At 57.8% G+C, this 26,233-nt stretch overlaps 1 protein-coding gene across 2 annotated transcripts in view; it reads right to left on the reverse strand.

Moving 5' to 3' along the window:
* SOGA1 (suppressor of glucose, autophagy associated 1) overlaps positions 1-26,233 on the reverse strand; it is an 85,679-nt gene that overhangs the window by 11,533 nt on the left and 47,913 nt on the right. The window contains exons 5-13 of one of the 2 annotated variants that reach the window (XM_024194553.3): positions 22,504-23,757; positions 20,930-21,088; positions 17,455-17,580; positions 16,408-16,638; positions 14,574-14,681; positions 11,682-11,849; positions 5,828-6,079; positions 4,900-4,956; positions 4,054-4,124 (exon numbers count right to left, since the gene is read on the reverse strand). In XM_024194553.3, the coding sequence (XP_024050321.2) occupies positions 4,054-4,124; positions 4,900-4,956; positions 5,828-6,079; positions 11,682-11,849; positions 14,574-14,681; positions 16,408-16,638; positions 17,455-17,580; positions 20,930-21,088; positions 22,504-23,757 (2,426 nt within the window). The remainder of the gene's footprint in view (positions 1-4,053; positions 4,125-4,899; positions 4,957-5,827; positions 6,080-11,681; positions 11,850-14,573; positions 14,682-16,407; positions 16,639-17,454; positions 17,581-20,929; positions 21,089-22,503; positions 23,758-26,233) is intronic. The other variant, XM_024194554.3, reaches the window with a different exon arrangement.

A 26,233-nucleotide genomic window follows, 5' to 3' on the forward strand; every position in this document is an offset into this window, starting at 1 on the left:
GTTATCCTATCGAAGAAAGCTATCAGATTGGTTTGACATGATTTGTTCTTTACAAATCCATGCTGGCTGTTCCCTATCACCTTACCACCTTCTAAGTGTTTGTAGATGATTTCCTTAATTACTTGCTCCATTATCTTCTCTGGCACAGAAGTTAAACTAACTGGTCTGTAGTTTCCTGGGTTGTTGTTGTGACAGGGTGGTTTTGTCTTTAATCATTTTCCACCCACCTTGTCTCTCTAATACCCTGGGACCAACATGGCTACAACTACACTGCATGCAATATCCTGCAACATCCTCAGCAAACTTTATGGAATTAAGATAAACCTTACTGAATTAAGGTCAGCACCAGGGAAACAGACTAACGAACACTAACCATAAGAAACTAGACAATCTGCGAGGTTATGAGGCTACAACCACACAGAGCTCTGACTCCAGCCACGGGCAGAAAGAAGGAACTGAGGGGGATTGGGGTGGTGCTGCCTCATAGAGCCAGGGGAGGGGCCACAGCCACGAGCACCGCCCCTCTACGGGTACTGCTAGGCAAAATTTCAGGCTCCGGCGGGCTGGGCACACATACACCCAGCTGCAATAGACGGCTGCATCTACTCGAAGAACCACCTTACTGAATCATGTTTAATACCTCCCCATTGTATGAAAATGCAAATGTTTGAGTTCTATTGAGGGGCTGTATAGACCAGGCAGGCAGGGTTAATGCAATCTCAGGGAGATACCAGTAGGGTGACCAGATGTCCCGATTTTATAGGGACAGTCCCCATTTTGGAGTCTTTTTCTTATATAGGCTCCTATTAGCCCTACCCCCATCCCGATTTTTCACATTTGCTGTCTGGTTACCCTAGATACCAGGAACTCCAAAGGCCTTATGGGGACAATACATGTGAAGTGGATTTCCTCGGAAATACTTGGAAGCAAGGGGAAGGCAAAGGCTCCACCTCGAATCCAGGCTTCTGAAGCTGCACTTTGAGCAGACCCACTGTCTGGCTGGTGACCTGCTCTGGGTCTCCTCAGAGAGTGTAACTGGATCAATGAGTGAGCGGCATGCTCAGGTTCGAGCAAAGAGGGTGAGGACCTTGAAGCCACAGGAAAACTTCTGGGGCGGCAGAAGGACTGCTCCGGCCAGAGCCATTTGGCAGCTGGGTGACCTCTGGTAGGCCTGTCTGCAGTAGGTTCTTTCATTGTTGGTGAGCTGTTTTCTCCGTAATGCTTCTACCCTATGAATGAAATGTGCTGGCTTACCAAGGCCTGGGTGGTAACTAATACCTGGGGCAATCACACGCTGCACTGCCTCAGAGGAGAGAGGTGCCGCAGGCCTGCTTAGGGGATAACACCGTGCAGGCAGGGGGCCATTCAGCCTGAAATACGCTGCTCAGAAGGAAGAGAGAGGTGCGGGTCTCCAGCCAAGAGAGGCCCCGGCTAGGGAGCCGAGAGGGGGTGCCCTTGCTGGACCGTGGAGGAGGATCCAGGTGCAGTTGCCCTGAATTGTGACACACAATCATCTTCAACAAGCTAGATGAGAAGTGGCTGCTCTCAGGGCTGTTGTAACTCACCAAATGAGAGAGCAAACCCAGAGGAGTGGCTAAGGCAGCCACACGCTATCACTGGCGCAGCCCCAACAGCGAAGACGCTGGAGAGCGGGGAAAACCCAGAAGCAGAAGAGAGAGCCTGACAGATGAGAGCTGAAGAGGTGCCAGGAATTACAAATGCTGTAAGAAGCCTACAGCCCGGATGAGCCGAGGAAGATGAGAACATAAATGACCTGCAGCTGGGGTCATGCCAAGGAATCATTCCAGTGCGTGCTGAGTCCCCTCTGAATGCAGCTGCTCTGGGCATGTTTCCTGCATGGCTAACAGGCTCTAGACGGGCTGGATTACACAGCTGGAGCTGTGATCTCAAGGAGCACACGCGGTATTTATTGCTGCTCACTCTGCTGGGCCTTTGCGCAGTGTGGTGAAATGCTGGGTGGGCTAACAAGCTGCAAGGAAGGGTTCTACACCACCCAAGCTTCCTGTCCTCAGGCAGGATTTATGGCTACAAGCCAGCTCAGCAGTGCATGCAGTGTGTGTGTGTGGGGGGCTACCCGGTGTTGGGTGCCCCTTGCTGCAGGCCCCACCACCTTGGCACACCCCACCCAAAGCAGGTGTCTTTTGGGGGGGAAATGAGCATCAAGTTTAGACCTTCAGGAGCTGCCCAGAGAGGCCACCCATGATCAGCTGCTGGTGGGACCAATAAGATTTGGTATTCCAGTGGCTAGAAGAGCCAGAAGCCAATCAGGGCCCAACAGTCAAGATGAAAAGGGCTGGCTGCCTCCTCCAAGTGTTCAGTTCTGGGTGAAGTTGGGATCTGTCTTAACCTGAAAGCCTGGCCTGGCCCCTCACTCTGCCAGCACTGTTCAGCCTGAGTCAGCGAAGAGACTGTTCTGGGTCAGGTTATGCCAGGTACAGCCTGCCTGGCCAGCCTGCCTTGAGTAACGTTTTGTTGTACAGGAGCTTGCTTTGGGAGAGGTTCCCCTGGTTCAGGTGAACCTGCCACAGGCAGGTCCCTGGGAGAACATGCTCAGGACTCGGAGCATGGAGCAATGGCATGTTTGGGGGAATGCTGGCTGAATGCGGGCTGGAAACAGGGCAGAGCAGGGTTCAGGGGTCATACGCCAAATCCTACAAGTCTGTTTGCAAGGGCTGGCCGCAAACCCACCCTATGCATTCACTTTTGGGTTCAAACCTGAGCATCTGTCCCAGACGCACTCGAACCCCCCCCCCCAGCCCCCACCCCCCTGGCGGTCCTGCCCCACTCACACACCTCTGCAGGCTCTGGGAGCACCCAGGGAGCAGAATGTGCACCTCTCCCCTGCACAGCAAAAACAGCAATGATTCCCCCCACCCTGCAGCCAGGTCCCTGTGTGAACAGGGCACCCCGCGCCCAAATCCCTCGCACAGTAACTAGGTAACACCCTGGAGTTCCCTAGCATCTCCCAGCCCCTGCCCAATAACGGTGCTTTATGCTCATGTTCCTTGTGGAAGAGAGGTCAAGTTCACCTCTCTACCCCAGGGCACCAATGTTCCCTCTAAGCTGCGCTGCTGCCTAAGAGTCAATCAACTGCCGTGCGTGTGTTCAGGTGCCCCTCCCCCCGCTGCTCTGCAGCCGCATTGCTCCTGCCCTCTGCCTTCGAGCCCCTGGCCAGCGGCTCCCAGGACCCTCCTGCTTGCTGTGCAGAGCAGAAGGTGCAGGGGTGGGGTGCCGATTTCACGGTGTCCCCCTCCCCCATGCCCCTGTACCCCATTTCCGCAGAGTGGGGATAGGGCTCAGGAGCTGCTGTGGTCTGAGTTCTGGTGAGTGCCTCTCTGCTTAAAGAGACAACGCACAGGCTCTTATACACTTCCCCAGCAGCTCTCTCTCTCTCTCTCTCTCTCTTTCACACACACCTCCCAACACATACTTGTGTTGTTACTTCTTGGTACTTCCTGCAATGCACATATATTTTCTGTTATTTTAGTTTTTTGACTGGTCTGTGCATTTCATAATTTTATTTCCTTCTTATGCTTAAATTTAATTCTTTGAGTAGTGAGTTCTAAAATTCCTAACCTGTCCTGGCTGGAGTAATTATCCCTATGGTAACTTTTAAAAAATATATATTATACCTAGGTTTTTGGTTTCTACTGGTGGCTCACACCCATGCATTACCTCGATATTGGTGCCCATAACAAAATTCATTCTGCACAGGGATGGAGAAAATTGGAGGGAACATTGCAGGGCACCATTCTAGGGGTTGGAACAGCAGCCTCCCCCCAAAGTGTGTGTAGGGGGAAGCAGGTCCCCAGCACAAGCCCACTGAGATAGATGTGAAGGCCATCAGATATTGAGGAGGTGAGCTGGGGGTCCTGACAGTGGGACACCTGTAAGGAGGGCTGTGAGCCCATCAGCCCACGTTCACCAACCAGTTGCAGCCCTGGGCTGAGGCTCCTGCCCTCACCCCCCACCCCTCCAGGAGGAGTGAGCAGTGCCAGGCTGCCCTGTACCAAGTGGGTGGGTGTGTCTCACCTTTTTAAACTGGCTCCCTTGGGGTCTGTTTCAGAAACGGTCTCTTTGTCGGTGATCTTTTCGTTGAGCGTCTAGAACGACACAGGAGGAAGCGCTGACATTAGCTGGCCCACAATCTGGACTTGGGAATGGTACGTCAGGCCAGGGGACTCCAAACCAAGGAGCTGCACTGGCAACTTCCCACCTCACCTGTATCCAGTGACAGTACAGCTCATCTGGCAGCCAGGACTCCTGGGTTCCATTCCCGGCTCTACAATGGCCTCACTGAGCCAGAACTTTTCACCTTGAGTGCCTAAAGTTAGGAACCTAAATCCATCTTTAGGCCCCCAGGAAAGAGACCTACAGCCCCCATGGCGCCAGGCAGAGCTGTCAGTGCTCGGCAAGCCTGGATCTAAAGCCATGTATTCAGGGCTCTAACTGTAGGGCCCTATGTTTGAACCTGCCCATAATCTTGATGCCACATTAACCCACCTGGTAACAATGGCCCCCCTCTGAGATCTCAGGGTGCAAAGGGTTACATAAATGCCACGCCCAGTGAGGTTCCATTCACGATCCAAGGGAGCGGATTGGTCAGACTGAGTGCTCTGGGGCAGGGACTGGCGTGTTGGTATCTGGCACAGAGGGGCCCCACCACGGCTGTGTGCGGGGCATGACTGTAACACAGGTGATGAGTCCCAGCATGCAGTGCTGCACCCCAATCCAAGGGAAAGGGGCTGGGCTTCTCCTCTCAGAAGGCAGCTGCTCCGCCTTCCCAAGGATCCAGTCCCATGCCCAGCTCACTCCCTGGGAAGCAGCTGGTGACGCCCCCTCCCTCAACAGTCAGGGCACAGCTGCTCTCCTGCTCACCTCTTTCCAGTTGCTGCCCTGCTTCTCCACGGCCCACCGGTCGGCTCCCTTCTGCAGCTGGGAATCGCACAGAAAAGGAGCCAGTCACTCAACACGGGAGTGGGGAAAGAGGCCTCGTTAGAGCAGCTGCTGCCTGCAGGCAGCGACGGCTGAACTGGAGCTCAGCAGCGCAATGGCTTTCCCATGGCCCAGAGCGCTCTCGGCCGGCGGCCAGGGGACGTACTGGACTCCTCAGGCTCAGGGCAGGACCAGGGCTGGGCTGGGCTGCAGGAACACGGCTCGGCTGGGGAGCTTACAGGACTGCTGCATGGGGAGTGGGAGATCTCAGGACTGGGGCAGGCGAGCCAAAGGCAGCCAAAGGCAGAGGGGATGAGTTCCACCCTGGGGATCAGACAAACCAGCTAGCAGAGCGCAGGGCCTGCGTTCACCCAGTCACCACAAAACGTGAGCCATTGCCCGCAGGGGAAGGGGCTTCTGGGAGCAGTTTGGGGGGGGATGTGTGAATGTGTATTCCTGTGAGCATGTTCCCAGGAGTGTGCACTACGCAAGTGTCATGTGAGCATGTGCAAAAGCGTGCAGGGACCACTTGCGTGGGAGCATGCATGGCAGTGGGTGTACACGCGTACGCTTGTGCGAGCATGTGCTTGTGTGTTAATGGGAGCAGAGAGCACTGGCGTGAGAGCTTGGGTGTATCCGTGCACTCGCACGTTCACACAAACCCCTGTGAGCAGCAAGCACTTTTGTGAGTGTGAGCCCAGCTACTCGTACATGTATGCACATGAGGGGATGCTCCCGGGAGCATCTCTAAGCACCAGCTCACATGCGTGTGCGTGTACACATGCAGGAGCAATGCTCCCATAAGCGTCTCTGTGAGTGTGAGCTCAGGCGCGTGTGCATGTACACACGTGGGAATGCGGTACGCCCCTACCTGGTTGATTTTGTTCTGCAGCTCTTTCACTTGCTGCTCTGCCTGCTGCTGCTCGTCCTTGAACCTGTCCAGCAGCTCCAGCTTCTCCTGGTTCCAGTTCTTCTCACTGATCTGCAGCTGCTTGGTGAGGTCCATGACCGCGCTGTAGGACTCGGCCAGGAGGTGCTGGTGTTCCTCTCGCTCCCTCTTCAGAGCCACTTTCCAGTCTGACGGGGCTCGCTCCGGGACCCCTTTCCCAACCTTTGACTCCAGCTGTGGGGAATCGAGGGGAGATCAGACCGCAGGCACACCCGCCTCCAGGTGATTATTACAGCTTGCCAACCACCAGCCCTTGCTAACACTGGGCTGGGCCAGGGGGCTATCGCTGAGTCAGCTTTCCAGAGCCTCTCCCGGCATGTCCTCCTGGAGCTGCTGTGCCCGCAAGGGGACAGTCTCTTTATTAAAGGAACAGCAGGACAGCTGCAGCCATGGTCATGCAGAAGGGAAGCACGAAGCTGAACATGCAAGCTCAGGTGCTAGCAGTCTGTGGCCGGGGGGCTCTTGGAGGGCTGGCTGGGAGGGAGAACACAGCTCAGAGGTGTGGGCGCGAGCAGGGGGCATTACAGAGCTTTACAGCAGATCACTGCCTGGGACCCCACGGACGGTGCTGGGAGATGGCGCCGCTGGTACTCAAAGCCACGAGCCAGATCCCAGCTGGGCAGTGACTGCACAGGGACAAACACTCCCCGGGTAGGACCCTCAGCCTCCAGCATCCCACGGTTAGTTAGCCCCAATTCTTCGGGAAAGTTACCATTAGATCTTCAGCTTGACTCTGTCCCATTATCTAGTCATACCCTGTGGCAGTGTCTGAGCCCCTCTCTGGACACACACCAGGAATGGGCAGAAGAAACCAGAGTTTAGCCCTTTCCAGTGCTGCATGAGGAATGGGCCCAGAACCCGGCACAGGGGTTTCAAGGCACAACCTGAGTGGGATTGGGATCACGTGGTGCCTGCACAATACAGTACAGAGGCCAGGCAGTGAGAGCAGTGCTCTGCAGACAGGCTGGTTAACACCCCACACCTGGGAGAGGGCCAGCACTCAGGCTGAGAGCAGGAGGCTGCCCCCTTCCAGCGCAGCAGGGAGACTCCTGTCTGGCCTCAGCCTGGACACAGATGAGCTGCACTCTGAAAGGAAGGGGCCACACTGGGAGAAGGCAGGGCTACGGCGGGCTATGGGAAATCCTAGAGCCCAAAGCTAGCCCATGCCTGTGCCTGGAGGGAGCAGGCATGGGATGCGATACCCAGAGACCTGGTGAACACCCCCTCTGCAGGAGCGGCCCCAAACCCTGAGGCCAGCTCGTGAGCAGGCGTGAATCCATGTGTCTCTCATCCTGGGCTCAGCAGCTCAGACAGCTCACAAGGGGCTTAAGCATGTGATGGCTTGTGAGGCAGATTGAAGCCACTGACAGCTGCTCAGAGAGAGCATCAGCAAGAGATGCTGCTGCTGCCAGAAACATTGGCTCAGCAATACGGGCAGGGACACCGCTGGGGGCTAACCCCTCGAGCAGTGTCCAGCACCTTGGGAGGTAGCACCGAACAACAGCTGGCCATTTTGGGGTGTAAACCAAACTGGGTTCTCAGTAACTTCCTCATGGATCTGCCTTGCAAAAGGGAAATGAAGACCCAGGAAAAGTAATCAGAGAAGAGAACAGAGCTCAGGGCGTCTGAGGGCAGGTTTGACACAGACCCCAGTGAGACGGACAAGGCAATACCACTACAGCACATGGCAGGGTCCAGCTAGCAGGGAGCCAGGGCAGGGCTCAAGTCCTCTGGCAGACAACAGCTCAGAGAGCAGAGTGGGAAATGATTGATCTAAGCTTGATGATAAATGAGTCTGGATGCCGCACGGCTGCATAAAGCCAGGCCGGTGCAATGACACGAGGGGATACTAGAGTCTGGAGGAAAGCCTAAGAATGACACCGCTGGAGCATGGGGCTGGCAAATGGTTTATTATTCATGACCTCATTAGGGCCCAGTGCGTCTCTGAGCAGGCCCTGACAATCACACTAAGCTAGCATCACACGGACACGGCCCCAGCCCGCTCAGCGTTTCAGTGTGATGGGGATGAAACCAACGGGACATTTCCAAAGCAGTAAGAGTTAGACAATGGGACAGAAAAGGTGCCCCGGTGTCAGAGTGGCCAAAGGAGCACCGCTAGCTTGCAGTGGGTGGGAGCCATTGAGCAGTGGAGTAGCCAGGACTGCGGTGAGGCAGACGTCTATGGCCAGGGAGTGCCAGAAAACTCAGGGCCCACATGCTGAGAAGCAGGAACGCAAAACTGCCTTTGTATTTGAGCATGTGATGCTGCACAATTACCCCAGTGTGCAAATAGCTGTGGTAACCGTGCACCCAAATGCAGACGTAGCTCTCAACACCTAAACCTGGATTTTAATACATTACCACAGGCACCTTTGTTACAACCGTAGCGGCTTAAAAACAGAGAGAGAGCGTGCCCAATGGCTAGCGCCGAGAGCTGGGCTCGAGAACTGACTGCGACATTGGAGGCATGTCACACTCTCTCTGGGCCTCAATTTCCCCTCCACAGAACGGGGTAACATGGAGCGTCCCCCAGAGCAAGGCAGGCTGGTGGTGGATTGCAGGGTGCATGGAAGAGGCAAGGTGCCATGGGCCATGCTGGGTGCTACATTCGTATCGAAGCTGCTCCCAGGGCTGAGCCTGGCCTCTCTCCATTTACGAAACTGACTGTTTTACTAGTAACCGTGCTGTGGGCAGCCATTCCAATTTCTGGCACAGGTGCCAGACTTTCTGCTCGCACAAAACCAAACACTCTTGCATTGCCCCTCCTCCGAGGCCCCGCCCCCGCTCACTCCATCCCCCCTCCCTCTGTCACTCGCTCTCCCCGCCCTCACTCACTCGCTCATTTTCACTGGGCTGGGGCAGGGGACAGGGTGGGGGGTGAGGGCTCCAGCTGGGGGTGCAGGCTCTGGTGTGGAACTGGGGATGAGGGATTTGGGGTGCAGGAGGGGGCTCCAGGCTGGGGGGTTCAGAGTGCAGGAGAGGGCTCTGGGAGGGGGCAGGGGGTGCAGACTTTGGGATGGGGCTGGGGATGAAGGGTTTGGGGTGCAGGAGGGTGCTCTGGGCTGGGACTGAGGGGTTCGGAGGGCGGGAGGGGATCAGGGCTGGGCAGGGGCACGGGGGGGGGAGGGCTCCAGCTGGGGGTGTGGGCCCGGGGATAAAGGATTTGGGGTGCAGGAGGGTGCTCCAGGCTGAGATTGAGGGGTTTGGAGGGCAGGAGGGAGATGTGGGCTGGGGCAGGGGGTTTGGGCGTGGGAGGGGGCAGGGGTACAGGTTCCAGGTGGCACTTACCTCAAGCAGCTCCTGGAAGCAGCGTCATGTCCCCTCTCCGGCTCCTATGCGGAGGTGCAGCCAGGAGGCTCTGCGCACTACTCCATCAACAGGCACCGCCCCCGCAGCTCCCATTGGCCGGAAACCGCGGCCAATGGGAGCTGCAGAGTGGTAGCTTGGGGCGGGGGCAGCGTGCAGAGTCCCCTGGCTGCCCTATACAGGGGCACATGTCGCTGCTTTTGGGAGCCGCAGGGAGCCACGGCAGGCAGGGAGCCTGCCTTAGCCCCACTGACCGGACTTTTAACGTCCCGGTCAGCTCCGCCACCAGGATCCCTTTTCAACCAGGCGTTCTGGTTGAGAACCAGACACCTGGCAACTCTATGTGACCCATGGGACCCACACAGTTCCCCCAGGGGAAGGTCTTGTCAACACGCTGGCTCCAGCTCCCAAGCTCAGGTGCAGTTGCAGCACTGCCGCCCCTCCTGCAGATCCTGGCCATGAAAAGGTTCCCCAAATTAATCTGTCGAGTAACATGTTCTCCTGAAGCCTTGGCATTGCGGTCATCCAGCCTTTATTGCCTCCTGTCATCGGAGCCAATGAGGCCATAAATCCAGGCTTCATTTCCACTAGTTTGGGTTGTGCTGATCTCAGCACTAAGCTTTGAGCTGCACGCAAGCCTGGCATGGCTCTGAGCACGCGACAGCTTGGAGATTAATATTTGTAGGCCAGAGACATTGACCCTGCACGGCCAAGGGACTGCACGTGCACTGATCCTGGGAAAGCCCACAGAGTGGACATGTACTGGGCAAGTATTTCCAGGCTTCAGGAAAACGTGCTGATTGCCAGATGAATCGGCTCCGCAAGGCTAGAAGAATGGACCCTCACTGTTAGATGGGCCGGGAATGTCACTGGAATCTGCTTGCCTTAAAGTGCAGATCTGCTCAGAAACAGCCCTTCCTGCTGCAGTGTGTGGATCAGAGTCTGAGCCGCTGTCCTTAAGGACTAAAATCAGTCTGTGCTCCTGGCAGCCCTGCCCAGCCAGCACAGCTGACAAAGAAGGGGCTGGAGTCTGCTCACTCGCTCCCACTCAGAGACCCCTGTGCTAATGCCTGCTGACTAGTGGGGCCACACAGGGCAAAGTTAGCTACAGAGCTTTTATTAGTGGTTTCCTATGCATAGGAAAAAGCCCAGCTTGACTCTCTGATCCCAGGTTGATTCTCCAGGTCGGGCCGTTTCCTTCTACTTGTGAACTGACATGTGAGATGGAGTCACTAAGATAAATACTGAGCCTCCTGTTTGAAAAGGTAACCCTAGTGTCACAGATATGGTGGTGTCTGCCTGAGTCTGCAGAGAGCCTGACAAAAGAGCTCGGAGAGGTGGGAGCTGGTCAATGCATTAACCTAGTCTAATGATGGCAACGCTGTTAACTATTTCACTGCCAACCAGCACCCAAGGAATTTCTGAAAACTGCCGACCAATCCGCTGCAAGCGACACCTCATTTTGGCATCACACATGGGTGGAGCATGGATTATGGGCGAAGTTTGGAGGGTACCACCTCTTACTGTCTCCCAAAATGAGTGACTGTTAGAAGTGAGGACTTGCAGCTGCACCTGCTCAGTCTCAGGACAGCCTATGAGCACAGCAGGGCCGCCTGATGGACCATTCCACCACCTGACTGGCTGAGGAGGTCACCAGGCCTGCTCTTACACCCAACAGCAACTACTGAACGATCTCTGGGTGCTCATCACACATACCCGCAGCTGCACTCTCTCCGGTGCCTGCCCTGCTCCTAGCCTTGCTCCAGCCCTGATCCTGGCTTGTTCCCAGCATTGCTCCTGGCTTGCCCAGTCTGTTCCCTACTTGTCTACTGGCTTCCTGACTCTGGTGCCTGAGTCCTGCTCCAACCACTAGTCTTGGCTGCCCACATCCCAGTTCATGACAGTGGTGCTGGAAAGCTATCCTGTTCAGCCAGGGTCCCTGCTGAGCACCCTCAAAGCTCACTGCACGTGCAGCCAGCCTCTCCACTGCTTCTGTCTGGGATCTCTCCAGCCAGGATACCCCTCCCACCTGCTCTGGGTCCCAGCCCAGCAATCCCTGCAAGGGAAATAATGGGCATCATTTACTCCAACAATTGGATTCTCAGTGTCAGCTCTGTTGCTATAGAAACTCCCTCAGCAGGAGCAGAGATTGCTAATTAAGATTCCCACAGTGCACTGCTTTCATCCTCTGCCCCAGCCCGGTTTATCAGGCTGCAGACATCTCCTGCAGCTCCCAGCCCCTCTGATATTAGACAGGTACCGGGAAGTGCGCTCTGCCCTGCTGGGCTCTGAGCACACGCTGCCGTCGCATTCAAAGCCCTGCTGAGGGGGTCTGCTGGGGCCATCCTGCTGGCCTGGAAGGAGGGTCATCCCGAAGCAGGGATTTTAGGGTGATGGGGGAAGGGAAGCCAAAGGAGGAAGATGCCTCCCCCACCCCCCCAAGAGTCCAGTGTGTGTGTGCTGTTCTTACCTGGGCGATGTGGCACTTGAGCTCAGTCCGCTCTACCTCCCAGGCAGCCTTGGCCTTGGCAAATTGCTGCTGCAGCTCATTCATGCCCCGCCTCTCCTCACGCAGCTCCGTGCACAGCTCCTTCAGGATCACCTTCATGTCTGCCAGGGTCTTGACGTACTCATTGGGCTGCCGGGCAGGGGAAGGGAGAAAGGCGTGAGCATGGGCAGCTGTTCACAGACATCTGCAACGGGGGAGGAGCAGCGGGCGCAGGGCTCCGTGGGCCCCGTGTCGGTCTAGGCCAGGCAACGAGGACAGGGAGAGGCAGCTTTGCAGGCACCAGGGCTCTGGTCTAGGCTGTGCTGCCTCCTCCCGTGGATTGAGTTTCAAGAACGTGCCTTGCCCTACAGCCAGGTCAGCAGCAATGGAGCCAGCTGAGCTGTCCAGCCCCCGCCCCGGGACCTGGGGGAGGAAGGTTCACTCCAGTCCAGCACTCTAGCGAGGGGGGGTTAAAAGCACCCTGCAATACACATCGAATTCATGTCATGGTCATCAAACCTCCTGTAGAGTCCCCCTGCTGAGGGTGATGATCCCATAGGGGGAGGGGACACAGAAGTAACCCTGAGGCCCTCCAGGCCAGTCGGCTGCAGAGTTGGGAGGGCAGAGCACAGGACTGGGAGACAGCTCCACAAATCCCCTCCACCCCAGTCCCCCTCATACAAAGGGGAGAAGGACCTTGGCCAGCTGCTGGAGGGCTGGGAGACTCCTTGCTGTGTGCAGCGGGCCAGTGTTCCTCCATCCATGCCGGGCCCAGGCAGTCAGGTTGGAGAACCAGCAAATGCCAGGGCAGAAACCGGCTGCAGCCCCTGCCCCATTCACTGGGCTCTAACCCTCCATCCCACCGGCCTGTGAAGCTGTCAGGCTGCAGAGGAGTCCTGGGGAATGCCTAGGGGCTCCCTCGGCGGCACTGCCAGCCTCCAGGGAGCTGTCCCCTCCCCTTCGCCTGGCACCCGTTTGGAGAACATGATTCAGCTCAGCAGCAGCTCAGTGTCCCACCGCCACCCGCTCTCTGTGCCCATTGGCTTCCGCCCACCGCCCTGCTAGCCACCCTGGGGTCAGACAGCTTGTGCACATGCCCTGCACTCAGCATGTAGAGGCTACTCCCCCTCCCTGGCCTTTGAGGAAGGTGAGAGGCCATTCCCCCAACCCCACAGGCTGAAGCAGGGCCAGCTCTAGGCACCAGCATTCCAAGCATGTGCTTGGGGCGGCGCTTTTCAAGGGGCGGCATTTTGGCCCTTCGGGGGCAGCACTCCGAGGTTTTTTTTTTTTTTGCTTGGGGCAGCAAAAAACCTGGAGCCAGCCCTGGGCTGAAGGACCCCAGGAAGCTGCAGCAGGCGCCTGTTCCTGCAGAACTTGGTCCTGCCCACTGAGCTCATCCAGCCACCGCGGTCTCAGGAAGGCCAGGCCTGCCGGGTGGCTGGGAGGCCAGTCTCCATTTGGGAGCTGCTGAGAAGGTGCAGCCTCAGGGCCTCTCCCAGCACCCCTGGTCATCCCTGATCCCACACCCTCCTGGGTCCCTGGAGGATCAGAGAAGAGGAGGAATGTCTGCAGAACAGGGGCAGAGGGGCACACAGGCTGGCACGCTCCACGGAGGCTCCCAGCAGAACCTCACACGCTGAAGTGGGGGGAGGAGGGTGTCTCTTCATTGGCACTTCCGCTGTGAGATCTTGGGCTAGCGCTGTGGGCAGGGCAGCCAGGTGTGCAGCCCCAGGGATGGGAAGTTCAGGCTCCTTTGTACTGCCAGCTACACCCAGACGCTGTGTTCTTCATAGTAAGGAGCCAGGCTTCAAAGGCACCTTGTTCTCAGCAGACGGAGCCCACAGGACACAGCGGCTCTGCCACAAACTAGGCCTGGAGTTTGCTGGTCAGGCCCAGCCCCTTGCTCTACATGACACAAAGCGTCATGACCCGGTGCAGAGACTCCCGCCGGCCAGAGCTTACCTCACTGCCAGCTGACACGTTTGCCCACTATGGGATATCCTGCTGGCGGGGGGAGCTGGTGACAGGTGCCCAGCACTGCAGTGTCCCTCAGAGCCCAGCCTGGAAGCTGCATGCAGGCTCCCTCCCCATCCAGCTTCTGCCTTACAAGGGCTAAGCACAGACATCTGGATGGCTGCTGCTCTTCAATGTAAACATGGACCCGTGCCCATAGGCCTCAGCTGGGGCAAGCTCAGAGACAGCCCCCACTCAGCCTCACCTCCCCCCCCGAACACCTCCCCACAGCCCCCAGCAGTGGGTGATGTTTCCAGTACAGACCTGCCCACCCCTGCACAGGATCTGCAGCCCCAATCTCTGAGGAACACCCACATTCCTGCCGGCACCGGGAGCCACGTTACCTCGGCTCGTCTGCGCGGCATTAACACTTTCCGATCAATCCCCAATGCATACAAATAGCATGAGCGGCCTGCACTGCAGCTCCGGCCCTGGCTCCCAGCACACACCAGGGCCTCTGGCCTCGCTGCCCGGATGGCAGGGTCTGACCGGGCCGCCGGTGCTGGGCTTGGGGTGCAGCACACCGACCCGCAGTCCCTCCTGCCAGCCCAGGAGAGGGGCCGGGATGGCAGGACTGAGGGGCTGCCGCAGCAGACACACAGGGCCCCAGGCTGCCTGAGCTCCCATGGGCACAGCACCCTCCTGCCCTAGCCTGGCTCCACATAGCCTCCTGGTCCCGGATGCTCTCAGCTCCCGGGAAATGAGAACTGAGTGGGAAAGGGATGGGGGATGTCAGGCACCAGCCTGTGCCCGGGGAGCCGGGCTGAACCCAGAGACTACAGAGCACTTGCCCCAGCACCACCACTCCAAGCTCATCGCATGGGCACCTGCCACAGCAGGTGTGCCAGGGTCCCAGCTCACCGTGTTCTGGGTCCAGGTGTCTCCGGCACACGTCTTGTTATCGGCCTGCTGCTGTGGGGTGAGTTCCTCCTCCTCGATCAGCAGGTACAGCTCTTTCATGCTGTTCACCTGGAAACACGACAAGATACAATGGGGGGAGGTAGCTCGGTCCCCCTCAGCCTCCAGCCACGGGCAGACGAGGGGCTCCTGGCCCAGGGGAGTAGGAGGAAAGGGCCCTGGGGCAGTGAGAAGCTGGCGCCCAAGGTTGCCTGTACCCAGCAGAGCCTAGGGATAGGAGGTGACTGCGAGCTGGGATGGAGGGCCACCAGGAGAGCTGTGTGTGGGGCCCAGGACTGGAGTAACGGAGGAGCTGCACACGTGGACTGAGGGCCTTCAGCAGAGCTGTGGGGTGGGGGTGATCTGGTCTCAGCACTTCCCCAGCTCGTGTTTCCTGCTCTTCCGTACCAGGCACCAGAAACTGCAGCCTCGTGCCAGGGCACAGTCATCTTCTGGCCTCAGCACAAGGCCGGGCCATAATGAGGCTGTTGTTACCAAGCCTCAGACACCGTCGCTCCCGTCCAGAGGCTGCACACTCTGTGCAAGTCATTTGTTCTCGTTTGTGAATGAGTTTAGTTCTCAGAGAAGCGAGGGACTAGAGCCCGGGCTCGGCACAGACAGGTGCTGGGCAAGCTTCCCCGAGGGGCAGTATGCACTTAACTGGCACTAGAGCAGGGAGCAGCTGCCCTGGCGTGGCATGTAGATGGGCGTCTCATGGACGTGCACATGAACAGTAATGATGCAGAGGACTAACAGGCCCCGGCCTGTCTGCTTGGATGCAGGGCTGGAGTCAGTGTTGACCTGCGCTGGCTCCGGACTCTCCTGCTTCCTGCCCTGTGACCTCCTCCCTAGCGCGTGACCATTGCTGGGGAGCTGAGTGCAAGCTGACTTTGGGTAACAGCCAGCAGGTTTCCAGCAGCCAGCACCGTTGAGAGGCAGACGTGGCCCCTTTGCCCTGGGCAGCAGCATGCCCCCGTCAGAAAAACCCTGTGCCAGGCACCACCTCTGCCCACGGAACAATCGACACCGAAGGTGATGGGCCATTAGCTCTGCTGTGGCTCCCACGTCTCCATGCTGCTCCCACTCCTCCCCCTGCACCGACCTGCCCAGCCTCCCTTCTGCTGCAGAAAAGAGGGCAGCATCCAGCACAGGCCGACCCTGGCTGGCACTGCCCAGGCTGTCCCCACGCACAGCCTCAGCCTGGGGCCTTTCTGAACCCGCTGAGTTTGGGGGGGTTGAGTGTGAGATCTCAGCCCAGATGCAGGAAACCACCCAGGACAGAGCACAGGGCAGGGAGCAGCTGGCTCAGCAATGGGCCACGGGGCCCTTCACCTCAGGACACTGCAGGATGTTACTGCCCGGCAGCTGGTTCCTGCAGTGACCTGGGTTAAATGAGCAGGGCTCTTAGGGGGCTGCAGAGCATGAGGGTGGCACCAGGTAGCACCTTATACGCAGTCCCATGTGAGACAGGAAGGAACGGCTAAGCCATACTGACCCCCATTGTCTCTACAGAGGCCCTCCCCAGGCCAGAAGTGATGGGAGTTGGCAATGCTGACCCTACCCAGCCGATAGCCCAGAGACTGCAGGTCCCAGCATGCCGAGCTCCCTCTCAGGCTGCGGCCCACAGGCTCTGCAGGCTGCATATCTACGTGAAGGGTCACAGAGGCTGGGATTGGCTCCACTCCATGCCACCTGGCCACCTGCCTGCACAGACTCTGCTGTAGGTCTCTCCAGTTGGGACAGTGCAGCCCTGTGCCCGGCAGACTATGGGATGGGAGCTCCTGGCTGCATATCCTACCTCCAAGAAGCCATCGCCCTCACTGTGAAGGATCTTCCCCTGTCTCCAGCGTTTGAGGAACCACTTGAGCTTCATGAAGAGAAGCAGGAAATTCTGCTTGAACTGCTGGGATTCCTGCACCAGGAGGTTCTTCTCCTGGCTCCAGAACTTCTGCTCCAGCCGCCTCTGGAGGCTCAGGCTCTGCAGCTCAAACTCCCGCCTCAGGAGAGCCTTCTGCTGGTCTTCCCGCAGCTGGGGGAGAGCCACCATGAGAAGGACCCTCCTCTCAGCCGTGCGAGGGCTCCCAGTGGGTGCTGCTGCAGGATCTGTGCAGGTGGTGGGACTGGGGGGTTAGGCCCCTGGTGGGGAGAGGCTGAGGCTGAGGCTGGAGCAGAGCTCCTAGGGCTGTCACTCATTTCCCGGCCCCATGGGCACCGGGACAGCAGCGGTGGAAGAGGGAGGGCCCAGAGCAGGGTCACCTGGCTCTGGAGATAGTGGTGCTGTGCCAGGGAGCTGTGGGCCGCAGCAGTGGGGAGGGGGGAGAAATATGGACGTGTTGGATGATTGCCCTGGCAACAGGCTATGGGGAGTGTGTGTGCCCCTCACGAGCCTCGGGCACGCTAGTGGGCGAGGGGAGGGAGGGGATGATCTCGCAAGTGTGCTGGGGGAGGGGAGGAGGGAGTGATCTCACAGGCCCTGGGCACGCTGAAGGTCTCAAGGAGGGGCTATGGCACGGCTCTGCCAGTGCTGGGGGAGAAGGGTTTGAGTTAGCAGGGGCCCAGGGTGCTGCACACACCTCTGAAGGAGCTGACAGCCACAAGGTCTCATGGAAACTTCCCCTCTCCCCCCAGCTGATTGGGCAGGCAGTGGCTGCTTCGTGCCGGCCCAGGAGATGCTGGGAGTGGGGTGGGGTTCTGTGCCCGTCTCCTCCAAGGTCTGGGACTATCCCCAAGGCCCAGACTGGCTCTTGGCTGCCCCCGGTCACTCCCACCCCAGGCAGGGGCAGGTGGTCGTGGCACAGATCACACTGGGTCGCTGCAGCAGCTCCCTGCGGTGCCTCTCACTGACCTGGCAGATCTTCTGGGAGAAGTTCTCCAGCTCCTCCTTCCTCAGCTGCCTCTCCTGGGTGAGCTGCTCCTGCAGGCCCCGCAGGCTCTCGTTGGCTTCAGCCAGCACCAGCTGCAGCTCCTTGATCTGCATGGGGAGTGGACAGAGTCAGTCCCCTGGTGCCCCGTCACGCTCAGGCCTCGTTCCTCTCCCATGGAGAGCAAGGCCCACAGCAGCCCGGAGGGGGCACCAGTGCATTGGAGCGGACGGTGGATTCAGTTCTCCTGGGCTCCACCCCAGCCAAGGGACAGAGGAGGGGGCTCAGAGACTGCACTCTTGGTCTCTGCTCCTGACACAGGCGGTGACCTTGAGCTCATCACTTCCCCTCTCTGCGCCGCAGCCGAGCCAGCTGTAAAATGGGGAAGCCACGTCCTTCCCGCCAGGTTCCTCACTAGCCAGCCAAGGCCCGTAGGCCCCGTGGCGCACAGCTGGGAGAGGCTGCAGACAGGCACACAGGGACTCGGAGCCTGGGGCAGGTGGCTATTTGCTCTACTGGGGCCTCGGGGCAGCCACTGCTCAAGGGCATATGAGAGCAGAAAGGCCCCAGCCCTGATTGTGCCGCTGCTGGGAGGGGGTGAGCTCAGGCCATTGCAGCCAAGCAGTGGTTTGGAAAGGCTGGGCCTTCCCCCGGCCCCTAACCAAAGCCCTCTCGGTTTAGCCGCAGAGCCACACCGCACTCAGGGAGCAGCTCGGAGACACCGGGCCTGGCACAGGAGCTGAAGGGTGGTGCAGGGACAGCGCCCCAGTGAGCAGCGCTTGCTGGAGACACGCTGGAGGCTGGGGTGTGAACCGGCCTCTTGGAAAGTTCCCCTTCCAGGAGCTCTGTTCTCCCAGTGCACCTGCCCCTCCAAGGGTCCCCTCCCTGGACGTGCCTGGCAGTAGGTGGCTGCTCACAGGATCCCTAGGAAGGGACAGGACCTCTAGTGAGCCATCGGGCCCATCCCCTGCCATTGGGGTCCCAGCCCCACATTTTAAAGGCCCTTTTTCCATGTTTGGACCTTGGTTAGTTCAGAGCAACTGAGCCAACAGTCCTACTGCTGGCTGGGTGCCCCACACCCACTAATCTGAGAGCAGGGGCCCCCCGGGATCTGCAGCTGATGGCGCCAACCTTTCCCGAAGCTCTACCCCCTCCGCCCCCCGGGGTCTGACAGGAGCAGCACGCCAGGTGGCACAGCTCAAAGTTTCCAGGCACCAGCCAGGCGCGGAGCAGGGCCGCACACCCGGAGGCCAAGACACAGACACTGCACCAGTTTGTACAGAGATTCCCGTCAGCAGAGCCTGCCAGGAACATGCCGCTTCGTGGAAAGGCAGCAATGAGGCTCATGCCAGGGCAGCTCAGAACCCAGACCCTGCTCTGGAGAGACTGGCCAGTGCAGGGCCAGGGGGGGCAGTTTGTTCCCCCCTATTGAGGGGTAGCCAGGAGCTGGGGAGGCCTCCAGCGCAGGCCCTGCCTTGCATCGCTGCTGCAGCCATACCTGGAGCCATTCCCCTCCCGCTCCAGAACGCCCCCTACCAGGGGAGGGGCAGGGCCACAGAGCTAGCACTAAGCCGGCAGTAACACCACACAGATCCAGATCCATGCCTGCCCTAGGGTGCCCATCACTGGGGCTGCAGGGGAGCTGAGGCAGCAGCAGGCAGGGTGCTGCGAACAGCAGCCCCTCCTGAACAGTCAGGCCGAGCAGGCAATGAAGAGCAGGTGGGTTCAGCAGGGCAGCAGCCCCCAGCCTCAGCAGGAGGGGTAGGGGGCAGGAGGGTGCTAAGGGGGTAGGGAAACCCCCTTAGGCCAGGCTGGGAAAACCCTACTACCCAGCAGCCACGGAGAAGTGTCAGGGCTCATGCCTGCTGCAATGGGGGCGGCTGAGGGCACTGGGCCCAGCAGCACAGAACTACCGGTCAGAGGGGACGGGGATGGACCAAGCTGCCAATCACACCAGCGACGCCTTGGGCAGTGGAGGTAGGACCAGGGAGCAGAGCCCTGCTGGCTGTGCCTGAGGCAGGGCCGTGCTGTGAGTGCCCTGACCCGAGCTCTGGGGCAGTGACTGGGGAGGGGAGAAGCAGGGCTTCCCAGTTAGTCATGGCTCCATCTTCTGCCACAAAGGCCAAACTGTCTGGCTTTCCAGCCAAACCACAGTTAGCTTCAGGGCAAATTAAACCTCCAACTGGTTACATGCCCCCGCTGCAAACCACACATGGAGCTGAAATGAGGAGGGAACTGGCCTTTCGAATTTGTTACAGCTTAGCCTTGCAACCTGAGCAGCTGCTGCGGACATGTACCACGTGCTATACAAGGCCGTCCTTGAGACACGCACAGACTATTCCACACGCTCTGCAGAAGAGCTAGGTCCATGGATACTTCGTGAGTTGGGAACAAAATCATGAAACCATCCTGGGTCGGGGCTAAACCTGGCAACAAACCCACAGCCTGGCTCAGCGGAGGGTAGCACTGAAGGTGCTGCGCCAGAGAAGCGCAAAGCCCGTGGCACAGAGGAGGCGGCTCAGAGACAGGATGCGAACACATTTCCCAGAGCTCGTGGAAAGCCAACTACCCCAGGCTTCATGTCAGGAAGACGGAGCACGGGGTGGGGCAGCTTGCAGAAAGCACAGGGAGCCTCGTTTGGGGCCGGCGGCACTTTCCTGCCTGTGGAGAAGCAATCAGAACCCCTGACCGCATCAGACAGACACAGGGAGATCTGGGCAGAGAGGTGGGAGATGGCGAGAGGGGGAAGCCCCCTCCCCTACAGCAGCTAACAGACACAGACGCCAGTCGTGTATGGTTCAGGTGCATCTTAGGGACACTCAGGTTGATGCTGCTTGTCCCTCTCGTGAGCACTTGGCTCTGACCGCACTGGGCCTGTTTGCTTAGGGGAGTGGTCCTGCTGGGAGCAGCGTGCCTGCAGTGCCCATATCACCAGCTGCCTGAGCTCCAAGACACGAGAGAGGCTGCAGGGCTTTATGGCAGCCCGGGATCCTCACAGCCTCCTCTCCTCCCAGGACAACCGGCTCCCCTCCAAGCGGTGCTGGCATATGTGGAAGGGCACAGCCTGCTAGCTGGAGTCTCTGCTCTCTGGAAGGGGTCTGCCCCATTGCCCCACTAGCTCAGTGGTGCTCTCCCCCATCACCCCATTTACCACAGAGAGAGGGGAGCTCTCCCCATCCACGTCTAGCAAGTTCCAGAAAGCAGTTTTCAGAGTGATCCAGCAGCTCTTTGGGCCCGTGCTCCCTCTCACCCGGCTGGGCCGTGGGCCTGCTGAACACAGGTGCCAAGAGCTCTCCCATGGCGGATCCCCAAGGGCCCCAGCATAGCCACCCCTGCCCCACATCAGCGCCTCCCCTTTCACATTTTCTGGCCTTCCCTCTCCCCCCACTGACTCAGCATCTCCTAGGCCAGCCCCATCTCCTGCAGGGCGGGGAGCTCCCGCCCTCTCTGCTCACCTACCTCGGTGACATAGGAGTCGTTCTCGTCAGATCGGTAGGACTTGTAGTTCCTGGGGAGTTTCACATTGGAGTCCACGTCCATGGTGTTGTTGCTGCGGTACAGGTCAGGGGGCCGGCTCCCCGCGGCGTCCCAGTCCGGGCCGTCCCTAAAGTCTGGCTGCTGCATGCATGGGCAAGTTAATGAGAACAAACCAAAAGGGCGGGAAGAAAAGAAAAACAAACAAAACAATGGGTCTCAGAAACAGCAAAGAACTACAAGACAACAAAAAGGATGAAGAGGAAGAGGAGCTTCAGCACCGTGGCATAAGACAATGTGGAAAACAAAAGGAAACACAGGATGAGGAGACACGTGGGCTGGATTGTTTGGGGTGGGGGAGAGAGAGAGAGGGAAAAAATGTGCAAACCCCAGTTATGGTGCCATGCAGTGACTGGTGGGGTGGGGCGCTTGGGCTGGGTTGGACTAAAACCCAGCAGCATGCAGGAAAATAGAACTCTGAACAAATGAGAGTGTGCTCTGGAAATCTGCTCCCTCTTCAGAGCCCGGAGCCCTCTACCCTCCCCTGGCAGTCTGCAAGTTCTCAGCTATGGTCCCCCTCCTCCTGCTGCACATGGGCTGGGTGATGCAGAGCTTGGGGGGGAGGTGGGGCATGCTGGCTGGTTTGGGGAACAGCCTGAACCCAGGGTTTTTGGCACACTCCCAGCGGGTCAGATTTTGGATGGTGGTGGTCAAGGGTCCATGCCGTGAGGAGATGGTGCTGCTGGAGACGCTCCACAAGGGGAGCGCCACCATGCGTCTCGAGGGGATTGTGTGCTTTGGGCCAAGCCGCACTCTGCTGCTCCAGTGGCATGGAGGGACTGCTCCCCGGGGACAAGAGGACATGCTCAGAGTCTTACTGAAATTTGTCTTTCAGCTGTTCACTCTGGAATCTCTTGCTCCTGGGCTCTCTCTGCAGCACTTAACAAAGGGGCTGGGAAGTTCTCTCCCCAAGAGTGCCGCATCTGGCTGTAAGGTGGGGTGCCACCTGGATCCTGGAGACCCAAGACAGCACCCCTTGCCCTCTCTCCCATGCACTGTACCAATTTCACATGAGCCTCCCGCCTCGCTGAGATAGGGACTGAGCTCACTTGGGGATGTTTCACCATGACAGGAATCTGGCATCAGACCGTGGAGCTATTGCTGGGTCTGCAGAACAGTGCATTCACTGGGACGGACCCTGGGCATGCTGAGGTAGGACTGTACTTGAGAGCCCTTCCCCTGTGGCTGGGGACAGGCTCAGTGTCAGCCACCCCATGCCCCAAGCGTTCTGAAGTGACGATGACCCAGAACAGTGTTCCTCTGCCTGCCCAATCTCCAGGGCTCCACCTTCCCCCCTATGCACACTCTGTTAGAGCAGAGTCCTATCTTGTCTGTGGGTTCATTACCATGCAGTGAGTTGTTAGTTTGTAGTTCACTCTAGAGGCACAAGGAAGGTTACATTATAGGTGGGGTTTGTTTTGTTAAAGCAGGAGAAACAGCACGGCAAATAAAGCAACCACCACTGCACGGGAACGGCAATGCCATAGAAAACACCTTACCTGGAAGTCGGAGCTGTGCTCTTTGCGCAGTGCTCCTTTGGGAGAGTCCTGGGGACCGCAGCTGGGCAGGAAGGAGAAAGGGTCCATCTGCTCTTTCCAACAGTCCCCAATGTGATCCACCTTCCTCATGAAGGAGCTCAGCTCCTGCTGCAGGACACGGAGCCTCACAAAGATCATGTTGATCAGCTTGGAGTCACTGGTGCTTTCACTGTTGTTATCCACCGGCTCGCTCAGCACCAGGTCCATGCAGTCATTGTCCAGACACACCTTCAGGCTGGAGGTGAAGCCATTGGAGTCCGAAATCAAGACGTCGATGGCTTTGCTAACAAGTGCGGCCTGGTCCCGGATGCCAAGCAGAGTCTCCAAGTCCTTGGATTTGAACAGCCGGGTGGGGCTGTTGCCCTGAGACTTCCCGTTGCCGTTGCCGGGCCCTCTCTCAGGGCGGTCCTTGGCATCACTCTCTCCTCCAACGGGCACCTCTCTCCAGAGAGGGGTCGGGATGCAGTCCGCAGAATCGCCAGCCTCAGCGTCGGTCTCCATCATCGGCCTCGTGGTCTGGCAGGAGGCCAGATCGCAGCGCTGAAGGTTAGAGAGCAGCACGCGGTTCTCGTACTGCAGCTTCTTCACCTTGCCGCTGAGCTCGCTGATCTGCACCTTGGCCGTGGCCAGCTCCTCTTGGGACGGCTCGCTGATCACCGAGCAGCTGTCCTCCGACAGGGTAATGTCCAGGTCGTGGTCCGACTTGTACTTGTTCAGCTCATTCATGAGGAGCTTGTTTTGGTCTTCCAGCTCCATCAGCGACCTCCTCAGTAGCTCGGCCTCCTCTTCCACGAACTGCAGGTGTCGCCTCAGCTCCACCTGGCTCTCCCCAGAGTCCCCACAGCTGGTGGAGGAGAAAGCAAACCGAATGTCCTGCCCCATCAGCTCTCTGTCACCTTGTCCCTTCATGTCATCCATCTCTGCCCTCAGCCCACGGTTTTCAACCTCGAGCTCCACGATCCTCCGACTCAGGATGTTGGCTTCTTCCTCAACGAGCTTCAGATGGGCCTTCAGTTCTGCCTCTCGCGAATGAGGGGAGTCCGCCAGCTCCTCTATGGACAAAGAGCTCTCCAAGTCCCCGTACAAGGAGCGGTATTTCACCAGCTCCTCCTTCATGCTGTCGTTCTCCTTGGCTAACTTCGTTAGTTTCTTGCACATCAGAGCGGACTCCTCTTTCGCAAAATGCAGCTGACACTTTAGGTCTGCGCTGTCCTCCTATGGGCCAAAATGGCACAGGCATTAAAAAACAGGCTGCTTCTGGTTAAAAATTAGAGTCATAGACCACATAGGACCATTGTGATCATCTAGTCTGACCCCCTGTACCATACAGGCCAGAGAACTTCTCTCAAATAATTCCCAGAACAGAGCGTTTTAATACCTATTGTTTGCAGCTCTACAAAGTTCAAGTAGTCAACCTGCCTATTTGTAATTTATCAACATACATCTGAGCCAAAGCACGAGGCCAGGAGCGCAAGTTGTGGCTTCATACGGACTGCAGTTTATTGAGAATTAATGGCCCTACCTCAACGGTCTCATTGCCTCAGATACACTGGGCACGTGAAGTCCGGGAGCTCATGTCACGAAGTGGAGCTGTGCCCTCAAATCTAAGTGCAGAATTTGGCCCTTGAAGTTGTGAATTAATTCGGGATACTGACATGGAGAAAAAACAAGTGAACTTGCCCATAGCAGACATTCTGCCACCGTCAGAAAACTGTCCCTCAAGTCTGCAGAGTGCCAGTTCCTATGGGCCCTACCAAACCTCAGATACCTGGAAATACAGCTCAGTGGAATTGTGGCAAACACAGGAAAAGGGTACCCAGGGAGCTGGAAAGCAGCTAATCATACAGGAGATGGGCCCCAACTGGTCTGAACTGACAAGGAGGAAATCACACCCCTGAAGCCCCAGGGCACTGAAATGATGTTCACACTGCACTCTAACCAGGCCAATAAAATAGAGCTAAATGTTGTTTCAGCAGCGTGGGGAAAAAGTTGTCGGATTCCACGTGGAAGAATAAAAACCACAAGCAGGTTTTCTCCTGAAAGCCTGGCACTGCTGTGCAAGTGCGGCAGTGTTTTGCATTAGTTCAGATTGCTACAAATCCCTCCTCTGGGCTCCCTTCTGCGGCCCAGCCAACAGGAGTCAATTGTTTCAAAACAGAGCAGCACAGCCTCCCATTCGCTCCCTCCCCTGGGCTCGTCACTCCATCCAGCCTGCTGTGTGCTCGTTGTGCTTGGACTGAGCGCGGCGGGGCACAGAGACGCTCTGTGTGCTCTCGGACAGTGCTGCATACATCCCCGCAGACGTTAGCAGCAGCAAACACAGATCTCATTTGTCTAAGGGCTGGAAACGTCAAAGGTTCATTTTCAAAATAAGCTGAGCCTTTCGCTGTACAGCTCCCAACAGCCCCTGGAACGGTCCCACCCACATCCTGACACAACGGCTGAAGTATCTGTCCCTGTATGCCACAACTTCTTCGAATGTGCATAGATGGGGAAACCCTACTAGGTCCCATCTGCCCCCTTCCCCCAAGGGCCTCCTCTCAGCACCACTCTCTAGTGCTTTGTCCATGGGGCAGCGGGGAGGCCCCCAGTTCCCTGGGGAGACTATCACCCACCCTCAGGAAGGTTTCCTGTAGTTCCCTTTGCGGGAATTCACTCCACTGCTCCGAGAGTTGCCCCACTGCTGACAATGGCGTAGAGGGCCAGCGCTGATCCGACACAGATCCCTGGTGTCTGTCAAGTCAGCCTTCCAAAGTGGCTTGGGGGAGCACCCTCCCCTGCTCACGCCAAGAGACGGAGACACACAAAGGAGAGCAGGGTGCTCCCTGTGAAACGCCAAGCACATGTCTTGTGGGGAGGGGAGGTCAGATGCCTGAGGGGCTAGAGAGCACTTCCACTCTGCGACTTCCATCTCAAAACCCAGCAGAAAATACTAAGCCAGAAAGATGGGATGAAGCCATTGCATGTGGAATAAAGGGAAAGCTGGACCTGTTCCACGTCCAGAGGGACAGTCAAGGGGAAAATCTCAGCTCTGCTGTTCGTTATCATCCGTCTTTCAAAGGCCAAGCCGTTAGGAATTTGGAGATTTCTTTCCTGGACTCCCCAAGTGCGTTAGGGATTTTTTGCTCCATGAATATGACCTCATGCAAAGGGTCCGTTGGTTGTAAATCTCATTGAACGCATTTCATTTCCTGTTTTCGGGGCTGGGAGAAAGCGTGTTCCTGGGAAAACTCTGCACACTGGTGACGAATCCCTCCCACTGAGTGCCCTGTGAAGCAGTTACGATCTTTTTTCCAGATGGCCAATACAGTTTGAAAATTCAAATTCAACAGCTACGCCTGAGCCTGCATCATCCTCAGATGAGCAGCAGCTATTAACTCTGCAAACTTCCCAGGCTGCTTTATGAAACCCCCCTGAGCTTTTTACAGCAGCCTCGTTCAGAGTGTAAAGGTGGGTGCCTGCTCCCAAGCTGGGGTGCAAAGCCCTGCTTGACAGACCAGTGGGCATGATGGTCACATGTTATCCTTCCGGCTCACTCGAACATTCAGCAGGAGCTCACCTGCTGATTTCAGATCAGTGGAAGCACTGTGTACTGCGGAGGGCAGGATATAGCCCTTACTATGTCCTATGAGGGCCAAATTTTTAAGTGTTGAGCACCCTCAGTTGGAGGCAGATTTCCAGGAGCAGGGCC

The sequence above is a fragment of the Terrapene carolina genome, unplaced genomic scaffold, assembly GCF_002925995.2.
Source record: "Terrapene carolina triunguis isolate 2854851 unplaced genomic scaffold, T_m_triunguis-2.0 Scaffold233, whole genome shotgun sequence".
In the NCBI taxonomy this organism is placed as follows: domain Eukaryota; kingdom Metazoa; phylum Chordata; order Testudines; family Emydidae; genus Terrapene; species Terrapene triunguis.